The 20,879-nt window shown below is 42.9% G+C and overlaps 1 protein-coding gene across 3 annotated transcripts in view; it reads left to right on the top strand.

Annotated features, from left to right (window-relative positions):
- The window catches only part of LHPP (phospholysine phosphohistidine inorganic pyrophosphate phosphatase), a 92,960-nt gene that overhangs the window by 8,923 nt on the left and 63,158 nt on the right, over nt 1-20,879 (top strand). For all 3 annotated transcript variants that reach the window (XR_012776105.1, XM_075504381.1, XM_075504379.1), the window contains exons 2-6: nt 5,551-5,738; nt 6,478-6,631; nt 10,269-10,332; nt 11,540-11,632; nt 20,111-20,202. Coding sequence is in view for 2 of the 3 variants with exons in the window: in XM_075504381.1 (XP_075360496.1) it covers nt 5,551-5,738; nt 6,478-6,631; nt 10,269-10,332; nt 11,540-11,632; nt 20,111-20,202 (591 nt within the window). In the remaining variant the exon portion in view is untranslated. The remainder of the gene's footprint in view (nt 1-5,550; nt 5,739-6,477; nt 6,632-10,268; nt 10,333-11,539; nt 11,633-20,110; nt 20,203-20,879) is intronic.

Below are 20,879 nucleotides of genomic sequence, written 5' to 3'. Positions count from 1 at the left end.
CATCCTCTTCTCAGGTGTGCATCCTGCTCTGGCAGTAGGAGGCTCTCCTGGGAAAAGCCTGCAAGATCAGGCCCAGGATTTGCATTAATTCATAAATGTAATATAATCTGACACTTCAAGACGTAACCTGTTCATCGCAGGGGCTAGAAGAGGGTTTTTGCCTTCTGTGTAGAGCAATGTGTGACTTGTTAGGTGAATTATTCCCTGGCAGTGGCAGGGCCAGCCAGGGAGGCTTTTGTGGGCAATGGAAAAACATCCCATTGCCTGCTGGTCAGCAGTGTCTGAAGGCACAGAAGACTTTGATACCTCCCTTTGTCCTGATCACTCACCATTTTGTGGTCTGGATGAGATTTTACCCACCGTTACACAGACTGTTGAGGACTAGTACTGATCTCTTGTTGCAAAACCCATTTTAATTCATCATTTTGAGTGTGTTTTTTAGATGCTGGCTAAAACCACACTGTGGTTCTCCATCAGCCAGGCAGGCTAAAGAAGTGGTATAAATTTCTGCTCTTTTCAGACTCTTTCTTCTGTATTGACCTTGAAACTAGGCAAGTAATTTCTACTTTTGACCATTATGCTCAGTTTCTTCTTGGCTCGGTTTCCTCTCCTCTTGACAGGAGATGTTTTACCGGTAGCACCAGCACCCTGGCCCTTGCAGAGGGCAATAAGCAAAAGTTACCCCTGCCCAGGTGGGAGGACGGCATTGCTGCAAAAGTCCTGGTCTTACTTTATTGTTTGGTTGCAGGTAGATAACTCTCTGGTACTGTTATTTCCCCATGTTTGAGAGATGGTATTACAGTGCTGACAAATTTACACTGAAACACACTGGTGTTCATCCGCTGATGCAAAAAAGTCAAATAGCATAAATGCTTAGCACACTTTCTTTTCTTTTAAATTAAAAAAACCCCCACTCTGAAAAACCAAAAGCAGGATAAAAAGCCAGTTCTGGAAATCTCAACCAGCGCTCTTCCAAACCCCTTTGAAGTTGGCGTTGGACAGTCGCCAGGCTCAGGCTTGTTGCCTCTTCCAGGGTTTCTCTTTCTGTCCCCTGCCCGTCTGCCCAGGACCTGCCGGCTGCGGGCAGGACTCTTCTGCTCCCGTGTTAGGAAAAACCTTCACTGCAAAAGAGAGTGGTCAAAGATGGGAAGCCTGAAGTTTAGCCTTATCCCGTGTCCTTAGTTGCTTCTGCCATGTGCAGGGCAGTGTGAATTTAAGAAGGAGCGATGGCTTCCAGCCTAGATTCTGGGGCCATTTCTTTTCCTACCGGTGTCGCAACCTTTACATCACCTGAAAGAACAGGTTTTGTGTTTTATATGCCCAAAGGCTGCCCGTAAAGGTTGGCAAGGGCAGTTGGTTAAGTCTGCACAAGGTCAGTCAGGATGTCTAATAATTGTCCTAACACTTTACCTGTTATGGAACAATAATGAGAGTTTTTTCATTATTTTCGGGTGAGTGAACCTGGCAGATGCTGACAGCCAGCAGATGTGTAAAGTTCGAGGTGATTTGTAAGGGACCGGCTCATCTGACGCACGGTAATTGCATTGTGGGACATTGTCACTCAGCATCGTGTCCTGCTCCGGCAGGACGAGGTAAAGGTCAGTTCAAAGAGCTGGCGTAGCGTGAGGGGCAGCGCAGGGCTGAAATTAAAAACCTCATTTCCATCTCTCCGATATATGTGTGCTTATGGCATGCCTGGAGCCACGTGGGTGCCCTGGTTCTAGATTTAGGGATTGCTTGGGCGACTGAGTAGTTGTTTCGGTCTGGCCTGGGTTTAAATGCCTCCTCTGGTAAGGCTTAGAAAAAGTCTCCTTACCCACCTGTTGGTGTGTTACTTCAGTGCTCATCTGTCCGCTTATAATTTTGGCTTGGAAGTTTCTTCCGTGACTTGTTCCTTTGCTTCAGCGCCTGTGTGCCGTGGCAGCTCCCCGGGCAGCCGGTGCCTGCTCTGCCAGCACAGCCGGCGCTGGCAGGAGAGCCCGTGCGGCGTGCAGCTGGAGGGGTGCAGCTGGACTTTTCGTCTGCTCCCTGCTGCCCTGCATGCTCTGCCGTCCCCTCTGAGAGGGGCTCCAAGAAGTTTCTTTCGCTGCAGAGATGCTTTTAGCTGAGTTTGCCACTTGTGACACCCCAAAAGGTCAGAAGCTGCTCTCCCTTCACGCGTAGCTCCCTGCACGCAGATGAAGTTCAAGTTCCCCCATTCCTGCCCGTGGGCAGTAGGAGTGGTGTGAGCAGCTGTGTTGGAAACAGAGCGGATTTGTCTGACTGTGAGCCTGCTGATGGCCCTGAACAGGGAGCGAGAGGTGGCCTTGGGACATCCGCAGCTACCTGGACCATGCAGAGTCCCCGCAGCGTGGAGCACCGTGCTGCCTGTCCGTGTGCCTGGCTTGCGCTCTAATCAGGATTGATTTCTGGTGCTTCCGGAATCTGACTGGGATCTTTATCAGGGCTGCGATGGATGGAAGTCAGCTGAAGCCCTGATTGACTGGGTTTCCTGGGTGTGCCTGCGCTTCTGTAATATAGATGCTGATAAATCTGTAATACGCTGGAGATCTTGATAAAATGTGTGTTGTGTAGTTCATCGGCTGTTGCCTCATTCTGCTGTACTTGCAGGTATCTAATCCCTTGCTCTTTATCTTACAAGGCATCGCATTACAAATTTTGTCCTTTATTCTTCTCCTAACATCCCCACACTTGCTGGCACTAGAAATTGCAGTAACTTGCGCTGCACGTGCTTCTTAAAATGTGGACACTGGTGGCTGGGTCAGCTCAGTAGCTCCAGGTTTCCCATTAAGCTGGCCAGCTTAGCAGCAGTGCCCCCAGTGCAGTATTGACTCGCTGTGCAAAGCATCTTGCCTCTGTCAGACAGAGACCTTCAAGCCGCCTCTTTCTGTGCCAAACCTGACCATGAAAACTGAAGGAGAGTTTTGCTGTAAACATGAGTGGAGAGCTGTTAAAAGCTCCCGCTGATTATTTAAGCTCTGAGTTAATAGTTGTTTGCCAATGCGTGCTGGCCCGCAGGCTCCGCTCGCGGTCCCCGTGCTGGGCACCAAGGGATGGATTCGTCCCGGTGTGTGTATAATCATGCACGTACCAGTGAGTGTGAGCGTATTGTACAAGGATTTGGCAGAGAGCTAGCAAAGGGTCTTTTTAGAGATGCTAACTTTGAAGTAAAAGGTGGCTTTTCATTGAAAAGGTATTTCTGTAGAAATAAGTCTTCTCTGGAGTTCTTGATGATTTGTCTTTTGTTCAGTGTTCTGGGATATTTTTGAGAGTCCTTTTCACGTTTCACTAGAGGACTCCCATTTTCTGACCAGCTTGGCCTAACCCTTTGTAGACCTCACCTCATACAAAGCATTTACTGAGCTTGCTTGTTGAGGTGGTAATTGCTGGTGGCCACGAAGGCGTGAAGCAGTCCAGGATGCTTCCACTTTGGTCATGCCTTTCAGAAGTGTAACTCTGTTTTTCATCTAAAATTCTGAGAAAGAAGTTAAATTTGTAGTATAGGAAAACTGAATCTCTGTTTTCACCAAGCTGGCCTGTGAGGGCACATTTGTTTGTCTGTGCAAGTAGGCGGTTAGTGTTGTTCCTGGATTCATTGCGTTGACCTTTAGGAAGAGAAAGAATAAATTCTTATTCAACAAATGTCTGCTTCCAGGCAGTTGTGAATCACAGAATTTTTTTCCTAAGAGTGTGCAGATAGGCTTTGCATTTAGAATAAGATTTTTTTAACCACGGCACCGTCTATTAAAGTTTGTTATGTATCCAAATTACACTGCTTTGCTTTTCAACTACAGCTGAAACCATGTTTCGAATAACAGATGTGGAATACTGTCATCCCACTGTCACACCAATTGTTCATTGTTCTGAGAAGGTCACATCATAATTCATTAACAATAATTATTCCCTGGGTACACCCTGCACTTCTTCACTCAATTGCTTCATTAACTTGTGAGTGACTCTCACATTCACTGCTCCAATCAATGAAGATATATTTATAATGTACAAGTGGATGCTATTAGTTACAATATATTAACTGCCTAATTTAAAATAGAAAAGCTATCTTTATGAAGGGCAATTAACCACTAAGTGTAATTGATAATTCACATACCTATGATTAGGAAAGACAAATAATAAGAAAGAAATGAATCACCTGCATTATTGAAGAAGACGCTGGCATGCAGTTTTAATGAGTGGAAGGGGCTCTCTGGGTCAGGACCGGATTTCTCAGAATCCTTTGATGGAAAGTTCGTCATCGGATGCGTTACCTTGAGGTGGTTTCAATGTTTACACCAACCGATTGGGATCATCTTCCCTAGAAAAGGAACCCACCGTGTTTTGTTGTCTTGAGAATCAATGCAGGGGCTTTCCTACTAGAACAGTCCTTTTTCATCCTAACACAAAGAAAAGTAATAATATTTTAATAAGAATTTATAAGCCTAGCCCCTAACTTACCTAGGTATCTAAACCCATGTTAGCCCAGGTCCTCAAAGATAATGAGGTACAAATTCACACTAAAACTGACAGAAATTTGGCATTTTAATACATCTGAGGAGCTGACTGACAGTCCCTTTGGCAAATATTTGAAAAAAAATCAGGATACGTTTTCAATGCTTCTGATTTTCCGTGGCCACTTTGAAATACGTTGGTTCTCCAAAAGGCTGACAACTCATCCTTGGAGAAGAGGCCTTCTCGTGACATCCCCAGTAGGTCACTGCAGCTTGGGTCGGGCAACAAAGTCCCTCAGAGGCAGAGGACCTGTACGAGATTGCAGTGTACCGCTCCACAGGAACCATGTCCTTGGCTCTGAGCACTTGGGGCCATGCTTTCTTCCCTTGAGAAGCCATTCACCTGTAAACATTTATTAATGAATCAGTTGAAGTACCGTATTTTTCAGGATTACCCACCAAGTAACAGCACAGGTGTTTTATGAGAGATTAAATGATAAATGTAACTGAAGACACCCCAGTCTTGATGTAAGCATCATTGCAACTAGCTGGCCTCTTACCTGGAGTCTGCAGAAGTGCAAAGCCTTGCTGCTACCTCCAGCAGATCCCTGCAGCAGGTGATCAGTAAGTGGAAAGGTGAAAATCCAAGTTAAAATGCTGACGGCCAGTGGTATCACACCAGGTACTGTACTCGTGGCTGTGCAGTGCCTTCTGTTCATGTGTGTCTACATCCATGGACTGGTTGAAAGAAAAGGAACTGGATCTGGGGTTTTTTGGTGTGTGGAGGGAGCGTGTGCCTGACAGACTGTGGTATCCTGGGGATGGTGGGCATCTCCTGTGCCGCCATGTTCAGCTTAGCTCTCTGTTCCAGAAGGGCAGTTACATGCTATGGCAAGGGCCCTGCACATGAAAACTGTGGCCGTAGTGCCCAGAATCAGTATATTTTAGACATGTCTTGGTCATGAGAAGGGATCCTGCACCTGTTCTGGTATTTCCTCTTTGCATTTTTAATGTAATTATCCAAGTTAGGTGTGGGACAGCAACGCTTATACTCCTAGCTCCTCTTCTGTGTCCAGTTAACCCCTCTGCCGCTTTTACTCAACAGGATCAAGGCATCTGGTCTGAAGCTGCGGTTCTGCACTAATGAAACCCAAGCAACCCGGGAGAAGTTTGTGAAGAAGCTCCAGGGCATGGGCTTTGACATCTCCGTGGCCGAAGTCACCGCCCCAGCACCAGCAGCCTGCCGCATTTTGAAGGAGCGCAGCCTGAGGCCACACTTGCTCGTGCACGACGGTGGGACCACGCTGCAGCAGATGCTGGGACACGCAGGGCAGCACCCCAGAGAGATGTGGGCGTTTGCAATAGAGCAGTGAATTCCCATAGCTCATGGGGGGGGAAGAGCTCCCAGCTGTTGTTTTCCTACAGGGAAAAGCTTTTTCCTTAGTCATGAGACTCTGGAATAAACCTTAGTGGTCTGGCCTGAGCGAGGTGGCAGTGGTGCAGTGAAGGCACAGAGTTGTGCTGGGGGTCAGCAAATGCACCGAGGAGTCTGCTGCTTACCCACAGAGACTGGGAGATAGGTGAGGTCTTGTGCAGGGCATTACATTGTCTTTGTTATTGTGGCAGAGGTTTTAAGTTTAAAGTGTTTTCTTCTGTAGAGTGTGGCTACGGAGAAAGGAGGTGGATCCTGCCTTTGCTATTATACATTTTCATTCAACTGCCCAGGAGTTTGCCTCAAGTCTAGGTGCCTGGATATAATGAGCTGAGATATAACTGAGACATGGGCAGCGGGAGCTAAGGCAAGGGTAGGAAATGGTTTATTTTGCTCTTTGTTGTAGGACAGATGAATAGCAGGATCCGGGCAGGAATAGAAGGAGTCTGAAGAACAGTTGATTCAGACTTGGATTTTTGGGTTTTTTAATGTATTGAGGAATGAATGAAGGGAAATGCAAATCTGGGGAAAACCATCAGTTCCAACGGGATCTGAAATGGTAAGGGATCTGTGGATTTTTTTTTTTTTTTCCTCCTGTAGATCTTGTCCCTGAATTTGCTGAGATTGATAAAGCAAACCCAAACTGCGTGGTTATTGGAGATGCAGCAGAAAACTTCACCTATGCAAACCTTAATGAAGCTTTCCGAGTTCTGATTGGGTTGGAGAAGCCTGTTTTGATCTCCCTTGGAAGAGGGTGAGTTAAGCACTGTTTGTTTCTTCCTCTAGTCTCTATATTTTTTAATCTCCCCCAGTATCTTTGTACTTAATGGAGGCCAGATATCAGTGTGGGCATTCACACTACCAACTTTTAAGCAGTTAATCTATGTGTCTGGACTGGGAGGCTGATCTGCTCAGGTATTTGTTAATGAAGGATCCTCAATGGGTAATTCAGTCACCTAACTTGGCCTCCTGTCCTGAATCACTTACTTGTAGTCTTTCCAAGGGGGTAAGGGAAAACTGAGGCGATTACGCTGAAATAGGTCTCTAAAAGAAGGTGGTATGGACGCTCCTGATGAGCCCCAGTTCAGTCCTGTGCTGATGCAGATTTGCAAAGGGCACTGGAGGTCATTGAACTTGCCGTGCTGAATCCTCCAGTTGACCTTGAAAATACTCACCAGTAGGGTCTCTGTGCTGCTACAGCACTGGGTGAGGCATCTCTTGAATTTCAGCTGTCAGTGGTCTTTTTTCTGTAGACAGTGCAGAGTAAGCAGTTGCGTGGATGTGTTTCATCGGGTGCTAGAGGGTGAGACATGCAGCTGCTTTTCTGAGGAGGAGTTGTAGCGGCATTTAGAGAACCTGGAGACACCCTGGTGTATAAGCACAGCAAATGCCAGCCTCCAACCCTTCAAAGTCAGCGTTCAGGAGTGAGCTAGACCTTGATGAAACAATCCACATTTGCAAGTGGCAGTGGGAGGGTTAAATAGCTGTATTTTTGTAAGCCCCTAGGAAAAGGACTTTGTTTGCTTTAAGAGCAAGTCTGAGAGCCTCTTAAAAAACCCATAAAAATCATGGAGAGTTTGGATTTTGTGTGCGTCCCCCAAGTGAATGAGTATTGCAAGAGGCACTGCTTGTCTTTTTGTCTTTGCTCCTGCAAGATCTCAGGGATGAGAATTGTTGGTTTAACTGCTGCCTGTAGCCATGTGTTCCTATCTGAACTGAAAATAAATTCTTTTTAATAGTGAGAAAAACCCAAAACAAACAAAAAAATCCAACAGGCCATGCTTGGATAAAGGGCTGTTGGTGTGGATTTGTGATGCAGCGTGATCTTCCAGCATCCTGAAGTTACTAATGGTGAGGAGGATCAGCTGGTCCAAAAATTCTCTGTTTCAGCCAAGAGTCAGCCAGGTTTCTTCTTCCAGGTTCGAATCCTGTCACTACGAGATGTGGCTAATGGCCTGTGTGACGTAAATGACTCCTTGCTATTTGAGTGGTACTTAAAGATGCCATCTCTGAAAGTTGGCCTTAGCATCTCTATAGGTTGATTCATATATATGAAAATGTCATACATAAGGGAGCACTTTCATGCTGGTGGCTTGAGAATTGCTATATGTGAGGAATAAGAAGCCAAGAGAGTTTTTAGTTGCTAATATAGAAACCCTGTCATTTTATGAAAGTAGCTGTAATGCACAAACTCCACTCAAACTATGTTGGGGATGGGGGTTGATATTCCTCTGGCTGTGAGCAAAGTGTGGTGGCAGAGAAGACCTGAGGGGAGAGTCCAAGGATATACTGAGAAATGGTTGGGCTGGTGCGTATGACGAAGACCTGCAAGACCTCTGTGCTTTCTAACTGCCAGATGAATTGTTTGAATAGTTTGTATATCAAAAGATATTTTTAATTATTCTCTGAACATTAAAGGTAAACTTTAACCTCCTGTTTTCACATGCAGGAAAAATCCTGCCAGGGAATTTGAATGTTTCCTAAAACCAATTCAGTTAGATGTATTCTGAGATTTTAAACAGGTGGTTATTAATGCTAGCACTGAATAATGACAAATCCCAACGGCCTTGAAGGAGTCATTCTTATCTGTTGTGTGATGTGTGGGCTTAAAAAAGACTAGGCATGTTTAGCTTGAGGAAACCATAGTGACAACTTTTTTCAGTGGTTCAATAGACTGTAATGCGCATGAGAACCCTTCTTAGTTTGTGGGTTATTGATCCAGCTGGGTAGAACTTATCAGTGGGAAGGAGCAGTTAAATCCATTGTTTTGCCTTACCTGGCACTCATGCTCTGATCCTACAACACGGGCGAAAAATCCTTACTGTTTCTCAGAAGGATAAGGAGGAAATGTTGAACCAACAGCAGAATGGCTAATATATGTAAAATATCCAAGTTTTGTGTTATGTAATACCATCTTTCAAAATGAAATATAAAATCAACCTTTCTTTAAGATTTGCAATGTGATCAATGCAAAAATGCCTTTGTACCCTGTGCATATAAAGGTATTTATTTGGTCATTCATTAATGTAGACAGCTCTAAAACAGACCTGCTGTTATTTTTTTGTAATGTTATTTTTCAATTAAAAATATAGATTTTTGGATATTTTGAGCTCAGTTTTCACCATGAGCATATTTTTTTTTAATGATTGATCATTTAGGTATTGTGAACGTGAGTTCTGAATGAGTTACCCTGGTAAGTAAGTTCTCTGACTCGAAGAAAGGCGATTATAAATTGGATGAATTGTTCACTTAACTAGAGAAGCCTTGTTGACGCAAAGGGCCATATACAAAAAACAGCCACAAGCCAGCTTTGTTTTTAACATGCAGAATCAGTGTAATTGGGTGGACCTTAACAAGGTGCCTACCTTGGGCAAGTAGGTTGATTTTGGTTGAAGTTTTAGTTCATTCCATAGAAAACGAAAGTGTCAGAGTCACTGAAGCAGAATGCCCTCCTTCTGAAAATGGAGTGATTTACATTTAGCATCTGTTTTGGGCTGAGAGTGGGAATTGGCTTTGTAATTTCTTCTGTCATGCCACTGTCAGAAAATTAAGCTGTTTACGCTAGACTATAGAAGGTTAATGGCTGTTCCAGCAAAGGTCAAGTGGTCATTTTAAAGGGAGGCTGTGCTGAATAATCGAAAATGGCAGAAGGATAAGGCATAAAATCTTAACTGACTGCTCATCCTACCTTTTTTTCCTGTCATATAGAAACCTGTCTTTGCTCTGATCAGGAGAGCTTGGAAGACCTGCGTTAATGTGAACTGCTATTCCAAAAAAACACTGTAAAGAGACTAACTAATTTTATGAGCTTCATGGCAATAGGAACATTTTTAGAAGGAGCAAAATTTACCTTGGAGGGCTTTCTTAGTCCCGATAAACAGTGCCCTGGCTTTCCTCATGTGGGAGGCTGGTGACAAGCAATGACGATCAACTGTTTGGGGTCCCCTTCCAGATATACTGAAGAAGGTGTTACAGCTGCTGGTTGGTGCCAGCCCTCATCTTGTATCTGCCAAGGGGTCTCCATTGCTGATTAAAGGAAGAGCAATGTAACTGCTGTCGTTTGTGAGCAGCTAGTACTCTGTGCAATAAAATACAGGCCAGGTTCATCCTTGATATAAGCTAGTTGAAATTCCTTTGAACCAGTGGAGCCGTGTCCCAGATGCCAGATGGGCATCTGGTCTGAGATCTTTTCCCCAAGCATTGCACAGTACTGAGCCTGTCCTTTACTTAATTCCTGGTGTTAAATTAAGGCTCCAGAGTTTCTGATGACTTGACTTTTTGTTGCAGCCATATGGACATCTATATAGGCACAGAAATAAAAAAATGTGGTTTCTTTGTATTTAACTGCCAACATTTTCATTTCATTGGAACTTTATCACTTTCATTTCCAGACGCTACTATAAAGAAACCGATGGTCTGAAACTTGATGTTGGAGCATATATGAAGGCATTAGAGGTATTTTATAGCTTGCATTATGCTTACTCGCTCTGTGCACCTTGTTAAAAGAGTAACTGGTATAAATATGGGTCATCCTCTGTAATTACTCACCTTGGTGGAGGAAGTTTCCACAGACTGAAACTCATTTGCTGAGTTCTAAAGACGGGTGGATTCATTTGTTTTCTGGCTTTGTTCATTTTTTAAATTTTTATTTAAAATGTGAACTTCTACCATTGTGGTACCTTTATTGGAAGTGAGTCCCTTGAAAGAAGGAGTCAGAAAAGAAAACATGGAATATTGTCTGCAAGATACCCCAGAAAAACTGAAGGTCCGTTTTATGTTTGGTGTAGTGTTGTTAACACAGCCCTTGCCCTTAACAGTTTACAGCCAAAGGCCCTTATTCAGCAGGATACTTAAGTGCAATCCTATTTTTAAGCCTGATTAAGTCTGTGCAGAACTGGAACCCAATAGATAAGCCAACCTAAGGGTGAGAGAAGGGGAGAATCATTATTGTTCCTTTTATACGTTTGCAGAGAGACCAAAAAAAAAAACCATAGTGAATACTATGTCTTATGAATACTTTATTCACATAGTGAATAAAGTAAAGTAGGGTAGTATACAAGCACAGAAGATAGTGGATATAATGTATGCTTGCAGCACATTCATTTGTATCTATGTGAGTTTTGGGGAGACATTTTGCCTCCCAGATAAGTTCAGGCTTCTAGTTGTCTAGAACAAGCTAGAAACACCTTTTTTCAGTATCATACTGATATTTAGTTGCAGGAAAATAAAACTTTTCAAATCTGGGTGGTCACTTGAATCATTAAAAGTATGCCAGGTGGTTGAAGAAACCCTCTACATCTTTTAAGGCCCTCCAGTACTTTTGATCATTCCATATGAAGGATATTTGCTATTTCTTTAAGAGTGATGCTCTTACAAAAATGAGCAATACTGGGACTGAGTCTGAAGACTGCTCTCATGATGAAGAATGTAAAAGGTTTGTAACTTGAGATGTTTCAGGAGGACTTTGTCTCCTGCCACAGAACATTAAACACTTCTGTTATCCAAATTCTCCGATGTTCACCTTCACCCACTAATCCATTGTGGTGTCTAAGGGCAAAAATCAATAATCACATATTTTTTATACAATTGACTGGAGTTATGAAGTTGAACAAATCCTTTTCTGATCAGCATTTTTTGTGTGTCTCTCTTCTTTTTTTTCCAGTATGCTTGTGATGTTCAAGCTGAGGTAGTGGGAAAACCAGCAAAAATGTTTTTTGAGTCAGCCTTAGCAGAAATGGGAGTTCCACCACAACAGGTAAGGCTTCTGATGCTGTGACTACTGGCTGTGCCATGTAGTTATGTCCACTGATGCGGTTTTTTTTTTTGGTTTGCTGTCTTTCATGGAAAGTCACAGAAGAGGTTGAAGGGAATGTGGCCAGGACAACATGATAACCTCTGGGTGGATATGCAAATATTTTTTTCTAGACCCAGTGTGTAGAGAAATATTTATGCTCAGGATCTTCCTATGAATTATTTAAAAAAAAAAAAAAACAAAGGAAAAGAAAAATTCTTGAAAAAAATGTTTCAGAGGGAAAACCCCGCGTGTTTGCCCATTCTATCAAATACCGCGAAACAGACAAAAGAGGACTGACAGCCAAGAGGGTAAATGCTAGCAAGTGGGGACCTGTTGAATTTCTTCTGCCCTGGGCGTACTTGTTACCCTCCTGAAAGGCATGACATTATTTTCTCTGCTTTTTTGAGGGTTCTTTTTGACTGCCTGCTATTTCCCTTTTCATTCCTGTCTGTCTGTCTTTGTTCTGACTTGTGCCATCCATACCTCTACCCAATTTAGAGTCTTCCGTCCATCCCTCCATTCTATGCTGCGGTTTCTCCTTCTACTGTTGTGTTGTGCTTTCTTATTCACCTTCCTCCCAAACTGTATAGTTCAAAAGAACATGCACTTCTGTTGTGAAATTCCTTTATTTGGAGGCTAAAGAAAACAATACAAATGAATATAACTTAGTTTTCCCAAGGAATTATGGAAGATGTTGTGCCTCACAAGATGAGAGGTGCCCCAATGCCTGGCAGTCTGCTTGGTGACTGGAGGCTGCAGCATAGTGGAATTGCAGCCAAAATGTTATTTATTTCCTTTGGTGTCACACTGACTACCTTTTTTTAGTAAAAGGGAAAGGCAGAAGTAAAATATTTTCTAATTTAGGTGAATGGGAAGCACTGACTGACCCAAAAACTCCTCCCGCGTTACTGGATTCATCGCGCTTTCTAGAAACACTCTGAATGTGTGATGCTCCCTACTTACTTAGTACAGCCCATTTTTTCCCCTCTCTGTAGTTGTGCCCAGATCCTTTTTATTGATTTGTTGTTATGTCACACAGGACATAAGGATGAGTATGAGATGACTCACAGACAGCAGTGAATTACAACGTAATAATTCCATCAGGGGGTTTTGGTGACATTATAAACAACAGGAGTGAAGTTTGGGTGGCTTGTAGGTCCCCAGAGCCTGGAGATGAAATTATGGCCCTGTAATTCAGTATGTGCTTGAGTTTTACTTTATTATAGAGTGGGGAGATGGAAAAGACCTAGTAGGCCATCTAATCCATCTCCTTCCCTGTGCAGGAGTGTTCCCTGCTTCACGTTTATTAATGTTTTGTCCAGAGTAGTTTTCAGTGAGCCAAACAACTGGGCTTCTGTAGGGACACCCTAGGGACAGTGTTCACAGCCAAGTAGGTCTTGCGGGCAGGCAGCTTTTTCTGAGATTCATCGGGATGCTTCCCTTTTAAACTGCATCTCTTTATTTTTAGTTTTACTCCAGGTAACAACCAAAATAACTGCTTGCCTTCTTGGATATTTTCTCCCTCCAATTACCTCCACATTTGTTATCATTACAGTAATTGTCTCTTACTAAAACTGTGTGTTTAGCTCCCAGCAGCTTCCCTTGTGTTTCGGTCCCTCTGCACCCTAACCCGCTGCGGTGCTCTTTTCTGTACTCCCTTCAGTTTGTCGATACCTTCCCAGTAACAAGATAGCTCAGCCTGAACATAATATCCCAGGTACAGCCACGGCAATTATTCAATCCATTCATCCAACCAACAAACCCAAAAATCCATTTGAGACACAGAACAGCATTTGAAGAAAAAGTAGCTGGAAAAAAGAACAAAGAAAAAAAAAAAACCCACAGAGTTCAGCCCTTGGATACTGTTTGTCTAAATCAGATGCATGAAGGTTTGTGTTTCCTTTCTGCTTATATCAGAAACAATTGGTGCGCAGGAGTAGGAGGGAAAAGGGGGTTTTTGGATGGTGTGGTTGTCCTCAGACACTGTTTTGCCCAGCTTGCAGTATGCTGAGACCGTGTCAGCCCCTAGCACCAAGGGTGGGTATCATTACAGGGGTACAACAGGACACCAGAACTCCTGTCTCAAAAAATTTGCTCCAGGGAACAAAATTTGATATAATGCATCACCACGCTGGCAAAAATGGTCCCATAGGGTGAACCTTGGCAAGTGGTTCCTATCGACTTCAGGAGGATTTGTTTTGGGTATGGAAAAGCAGTAATAGTCCCCAGAAGAGACTGTTTATTCACTCTCTGCTATTTGCCAGATATTCGTAGTGCTACTAGTGACTAACTTTATATTTTGACACAGATTTTTTTCCGTATAGTTTCTAGTGTTAAATGCCATCAATTTGTATTAGTCATATGTCTAGTCAGTAGGTGTGATTTTCTGTATTCAAAGAGATTTGAGATGAAGGGAGTATGTGCCTAACAAAGGAGGAGCGCAGTAGACACCACTGCGTAACAGCAGCAGTCACTCCGTGCTTTCGACTATGGAAAAAATAGTCCATGCTGCTGGAGTTAAAACCTGAATCATGATGCACATGCGTAGGAGGAACAAACTACAGCAGAGCAAACTACCTTAATTCTGACATATCGTCCTAGCTTTTGAGTGCTTGACCTTGCAACTTTAATGTTCTTTTGAGACGGGTTTGTAGGTTGGTTTAGTTCATCATACATAATAACAAAAACTCAGTATACGCAGTTCAGTGAGTTCCTTAGTAATGCACTGTATTACGTTTTAATCTGTCTCCTGAATGAGCTATACTTCTCTGCATTTGTAATGACATGACAAGGACTGGTTTTACTTGCCCTTACTTTTGTAAAATGTTTGCCAATAATTTATTCCACCTGTGGAATGCATTTAATCCATACCATCATTAAACCATTTTAGATGAGCTGTGCTTTTCAAAACATATTACAATTTTCTTTCACCTGACTTTTAATGAAAAATACCTTTTTAATAAAGCTGTCTCACCACAGTAATTCTAGACAGTGGCAAATCTTAAATTTCTCAAGCTGCTTTAATCAATAAAGTTATCACCAGTCGTTTCCCTTGATAACTGCTTCTTACCGAGACCCTGACTTTGCCTTCTGCTGCTGAAATATTTTCAACCTGCACTTAGAATAGGAGGAACTCCCCAAAGTCCAATTTTCATTTTAACCTTTCCTCAATGGCCTAGAAATAACAGATTGCCGGTATTACTTTAATAGATTGGAAATTTAAACCTCTTAGAGGTAACCAGACCTATCTTATGATTCAGTAATATGACAAAGAATAACACATCTTAAAGGTTACTGAAATGCCTAATTCATATGTTTTAAGGCAGCTGTAACAGTGGATGATTTTTACAGCTTTACAATAAAACCTAAATAATGTTAAGGTTCCGGTAGTTTTATATAATCATAAAAAGTTCTCTCTGTAGCAAATTGTCCTGCTTTAATGGGAGTTATGGCAGGTCATACTGGAGTGCATAAACTACTGGTAGTTAACCAATTCCCATTTCTGCCACCTGCAAGTCTCAGGTGGGAGTTAGTGGCGCGTGAGAGCAGAGGGAGGTCACCCCGAGAGTGGCACGGACGACCTGCTGCCGTGCCGGCATCCCCTCTTTGCTCACTGGCCACAACGGGGAAAGATTTTCCATCTCAGAAAGAAGAGTGAAGTGGCCGAGTGAAGTTTCAAGCTTCAAGTCCTGCTGAAAGCTTATTGAAACCTGGCTGGCCCTGCAGCCTTTGGAAATCTGCCCTGGAGGTTTAATGTATTTCTTTGTTTCACCTGGCTTGTTGTACAGATTCTCCCAGGTCAGAGGCCACATGCGATGCCCTTTGCGTGTTTGATGTTTGCACAGCTAGTAGTTCCAAGAGGGAAACATAATTAACAGTAATATGGCATCCTGAAGCCTAGGAGATTACCGGTTGGGCCAAGGAGAATAGGGAGAAAAGTAAATGCATTGTATTTCTTGTGTAAAGGACTTTAATACATTAATCTAGATTTTGTGTATAAGCTTTATTTCCTTATGTCCCTGGCACATTTAGCTTGATTAAGGTTGTTAAACCTATAGCAAAAATCTGCTTAGGCATAAATATGTTTGACTCTAGAAATGTTCACTGGGTTAAATATTCTGTTGGAGTTTGCACACTTCCTTCTGTGCATCTCTTCATTTGCATCCTCCATAGGCTTCAGCCTCCAAAGTACTGTACGTGAGCTTGTCCTAGCAAACACTGCATTGCAACACGAGCGTGACTGGCTGGTACAGAAATTGTTGTCTTTCTGCCCCGTTCATTTTCTTACTCCATAGTTCCTTTTCTGATTAAACATTTTTCTGTGATTTTAGTGAATACTAAAACTTTGTTTGCAGACAAAAAATACCTAAGGTTCCCATTCACCACCCCACCAGCATCTCTGAAGGCTTATTAGTTTTGGTTACTTCTGTGGGTAAGAGGAGTCAGTTGCCACCTCGATTCAGCTCTGGGTCCCTGGCCCAGACACCACCAGTAAGATTGCTGACCGTGATGGTGATCTCTGTGCCACAGATGTTTGTCCAGTGGGGATTACGTTATGCCTTTCCACCCCCAAATTCTTGGGGGTCCTGTTCATTTCCTCCATTATCGCTGGCAATCTGGGTTGAGTCTGATGGGGACTCTTCAAGAGCAGTGGCTTCACTCAGTGTTGGCACACTGTGTTTTTATTTACTGCACGTGTACAACCACACGAACCTGCTATACGGTTCAGGGAAATATGAATTACACCCATCCTAATTCTTGGATGATTTTGTCTTAAAACCAGAGAGACTGTCTCACTGCATTTTGCCCTTTTTTTTAGTAAATTTTTAACCTATCTAAAAAAAGTAACTTCCGCCGAATAATTGAACGGATTAATGGTGTGATCCCTGTGTAAAATGTGAACACGAACGGGGGTCTTCTAATTCTTGCTTTCAGTGGGTATGTGACCTTTCAGTTTTATATCTTGCTCTCTCTTCTTACCATATTGCAGTCAGAGAGGAAGTTAAACCCAGGTTTGACAGGTAGAGTTTTTTTATTTCCCTTGACAGTGCACCTTTTGACCTCTATCTTCTTGCCAATGATTTTTTAAATCCTAAATGATTTGGGAATAATTGCTCCTCCTTTAGTGATTATTGCCCTTCACTGATAGTAAATCTGTGAAGTCCCCAGGGGCTGGAGTACATTTTTGTATGCGTATGCCACAAGCTGGCCTGGACAGGCATCGCTGCTCATCTGCAGCTGCACTTGCAGAGCTGCCGGGCGTCTTGCAGGAAAACTTGCTTGGACGGGGTAAAATACAGCCCTGGCAAGCAAGCGAGTGCTTGGTGGGCTGCCCTGCTCTGCCCTTTCCCATTTTCAGAGGAAATTCATTTTTGGGGTTTCGAGAACCCATGACTGAAATTGTCTTTACTTCAGAAATCTTCATCCTGAACTTCTGGGTTCAGGCTGAGCAAGGGCATGTGCGTGGCGGAGGGCAGGTCCGCTCCTGGGGTCCCCCCTGCAGACTCTCCGGGGTCCCCCCGCTGCTGTTCCCTGTCCCCCTCGTGGAGGTGTTGGAAGGAATTTTTTAAGAAGAGGGGATTATAAACTATTAAAGCCAGTGGTTGAGAATGATTCAATATGTCAGAGCAGCTTGGGGGGAAATTGGTAATGGTGGTTGGCTGGGAGCGGTGTTGCCAGGTTCTTTGCAGCTCTGCGTGTAACAGGGGGATTATTCCGTTTTCCTCACCTGTGCATACATGCTTTATTTACTTGTTACTTAAAATTAACCCATCATGTTCTCCCCATTTCATGCTGGATTGCTTGTCTGGAGGAGTGATAAGGAAAGGTGAACTACCTACAGGGGAAAGCATCTTATTAGGACCACATGCATTTCCATGAGCAGAGTGGAAGAGGAAAATGGTCCAGTAATAAAAGGATGACAAAGACTGAGCCCTCCATCGTCTGGTGGCTCTGAAGCGGTTTGTGAGCAGAGAGCTGGAAAAGCAGAGCTCCCTGTCCCAAAGCCTGCTGCTGCTCCTTCCCTATGGGCATGTTTTCCCCAGCTCTGACCCCTTTGCCCCAAGTCCTTCTGTCTCTCTGCTCCTTAAAGGAGCTCACAAAGCCTGGCCACAGCAGTGACTCTTCTAGGCCGAACAAAGCATATATAAACTTTCAAAATAAACTGCTTCAATGTGGAACCAGACAAATGAGCCTTGACTGGAGGGGACATCCTATTACATCCCATCACCTGAGGGACGATGATCATCCCTCATGTGAACAGTATTTTAAAACAACATGGAAGATAGACTGGGCTGGTAACTACTGTATATAATCTTGCACGATGCACCTGATGCGTTACTTAAAAGAGGATTTAGTTTTTATCAGCTGAAGCTGTTCCAGATATACATGTTCGTAGCTCAGAAAACGCTCTCGGATTGCTCTCAGAAAATCTTCTCTTCAGCTGGGGCTTTAGGTATATCCTGAGATTTCCCTTACATGCTATGTAATAAGTGGGAGAAGATTCTGTTGTAATTAGATGATTAATAAAAATAGCTCTGGAGCTTTAGTATTTTTAGACTTCTTCAATATGTATGATTTAGTCGTGCCCAGCAGACTGCTCACAGAGTGGGAACCGAAGTGTGGGTTGACACAGAGGATGAGCTGGCTGTCATATGGTTGCATGCTATGTAAAAAAGAGGCAAAGGAAGAAGAGGATTTTATATTAGGCAGAACCGGTAACTGGAATGTCTGCAACACAGACTTTCTATATGGTTTTGTCCTTAAAGCTGCAGCCAGCTGTAGGAAAAGACTCAGCATTCCCTTTAGATTGCTGCTTCTGGAGAAGCCGATCCCTGCTTCTGCCGCGTGCGCCTCGTTGCCGTGACCTCTCTGACAAGGGCCTATTTATCAGTTCTCTGCAGATGGAAGAATGCTGGGTTGGCTCTCTGTGCGTGCCCAGCGGAGTCCGCCTTGGTGCTGCTCTCCGTAACCCAGCCGCCATCTAAGGCGACCCTGGTCCCCTTTGTAAATGTGCCTTTTAACCTCCCAAGCCCCGTACGTGGGACAAGGACCCGTCATGACAGACCCTAGAAAAAGCTCAAGCCCTTATATTTTATAAGGGCAATTTCTTTAGTAAGAAAAGAAACACTTTGCATAGTGACTCCATGTATCTGATGTGCAGGTGTGAAAATAATCAAAAGTACTTGGAAGGAACGGGAATTCAGGCAGGAATTTGTAGAGTTGCAAGGTGCCGTCGTTGTGGAAGCCTGGCAGTTAGGTTTATGAAGCAGGAGGCTAAGTCAACAAGATGAAGATCAAGTGGCTAAAGATGCAACTAATTAATGTATTTTAGATAAAATTCAACTTTGATACGGAAGGTGCAAAAACACACTTTAAAGTAAGATAGATCAACTAGATTACATATTTTCAAAGCTGGTGTGTTTCCCTGGTTTTAGGTGCTGCCTCCGTTCTCTTCAGAGTAATCCAGAATTCCTTTGGAAGGTTGAAAGCTGATTTTTTGCTTATTAATTGAAGATTACTGTTTTGTGTATATGCTGGTTTTTGTTGAAACTATAAAATGAGCCCCCCCAAGCATTTTTAAATTTGAAGAATAAAATAAATGTAATAATTTTTAATGCAGGATGATAATAAGCACTTAAAATTTTGAAGATGCAGTTGTTAATGAGAAAGACCCCTTGGTTGATAAGCTTCAATTTAACAAAGATCTTTAACAAAGATAGGAACTCTGAAGTGAACATGCATGCTACATGTTTTCATCAGACACTCAGACAAATCTTAGCACAGCCAGAAGGTCTTTTCTCAGTTACATTTTTTTGGTAATCTATTCAATTGAGTTTATTGGTATTTGCATAGACTTAAGCTGACTGACTGTAACACAAACCATGCTAGGCCTGTACATATCGTATCACATTGTGCAAAAGTAAATGCATGAGATTTTACAGTGATTTTCCAAATTTCTGTATCAACCTGAGCATGGGTTGTGATCCAAGCTCTGCGAAGTTACACATCGCAGTGATCGCAAGCTTAAGCTTTTGACTAGGTTTTAGAATACCAACTTTAAGGAAATGTTTAAAAAGTTAAGCTTAATTTAAACTGCTTGGAGCATAACATAAATGCATCATTAGGAACAGAATAGAACTAACTTCGTAAAATTCAGCATTTTCTTTGAACTGTGCCAAATCACTTTGATTTTTGTGATTGATTACATATTGTACAGATGTGTGCTGCACTAGTACATTGCTCGAGGAGCTATAGCATGAATTATATTCAAGGTAGGATGACTTTTAATCAATACGATGACAATATTATCTTGTTTAATTTGTCTGATGGCAGTATTAAACATCAAATCAAGCTGTTTGTTATGTCAAAGGAGTGTGACGTATGGCAGAAATAAAATTCACTTGACACCAGTTTTTCTGTATTTCATTGCTTTGACAGGCCATCATGATTGGAGATGATATTGTGAATGATGTAGGAGGTGCCCAGCAATGTGGTATGAGAGCTCTGCAAGTGCGGACAGGGAAGTACAGGTCAGTGCACACCCTACACCTGCACCCCATGGGGGCAATCATGGAAAAAGGGGAAATAAATGTAAGTAATGATTTTTGTGTTTACCTTTCTGCCAAATGACACTGCGCTCTAATTTCCTTACAACTCATTAATTTCTGCAAGAAAAGGAGTTGCGGTTTGGAAGCTGGTACACATTCAAAGTGAATGCACAAGAGCAGATTTTTTTTTCCATGCCTTTTCCAGATCTTTTTCTGTTGGTGGCACAAATTTGCCATCAAGGTACCCTTCCACTTGTCTGAACAAACACCTCCTTGTGCAGCAGCTGGGCTTGGGTGGATGATGACATTTTGCAAAACGCACTTTGGGAAACCACTGTGTGTATGAAAGTGGCAGGAAGGGGAAGACATATTGTCTTTGATCTTTTAAAGAAATATTTTCTGTTAAATTACTGCTATAATTTTTTCATCACAGTGCGTAGAACTGGTGTGTTTCTTGGGTTTTGCTTATTTTTTTTTGCTGCTGCGTGAAAGTGTTGTACACTTGATATAAGACGTGTCTGAAACTGCTAGCAGGGTTAAGATTATAAAATTAGACTGTCAACTCAGTGATCTCTGTGGGTCATATCTCACAGCTTTATGAAGGACTCCATATGTCTACTATTTCCTCCAGACATGTATTCAGCACTGAGATGTCTGGA

Source organism: Mycteria americana, chromosome 6 (genome assembly GCF_035582795.1).
Source record: "Mycteria americana isolate JAX WOST 10 ecotype Jacksonville Zoo and Gardens chromosome 6, USCA_MyAme_1.0, whole genome shotgun sequence".
Classification (NCBI taxonomy): Eukaryota; Metazoa; Chordata; class Aves; order Ciconiiformes; family Ciconiidae; genus Mycteria; species Mycteria americana.
Note: the sequence above shows the minus strand (reverse complement) of the source record. Positions and strands in the feature narration are given on the sequence as shown.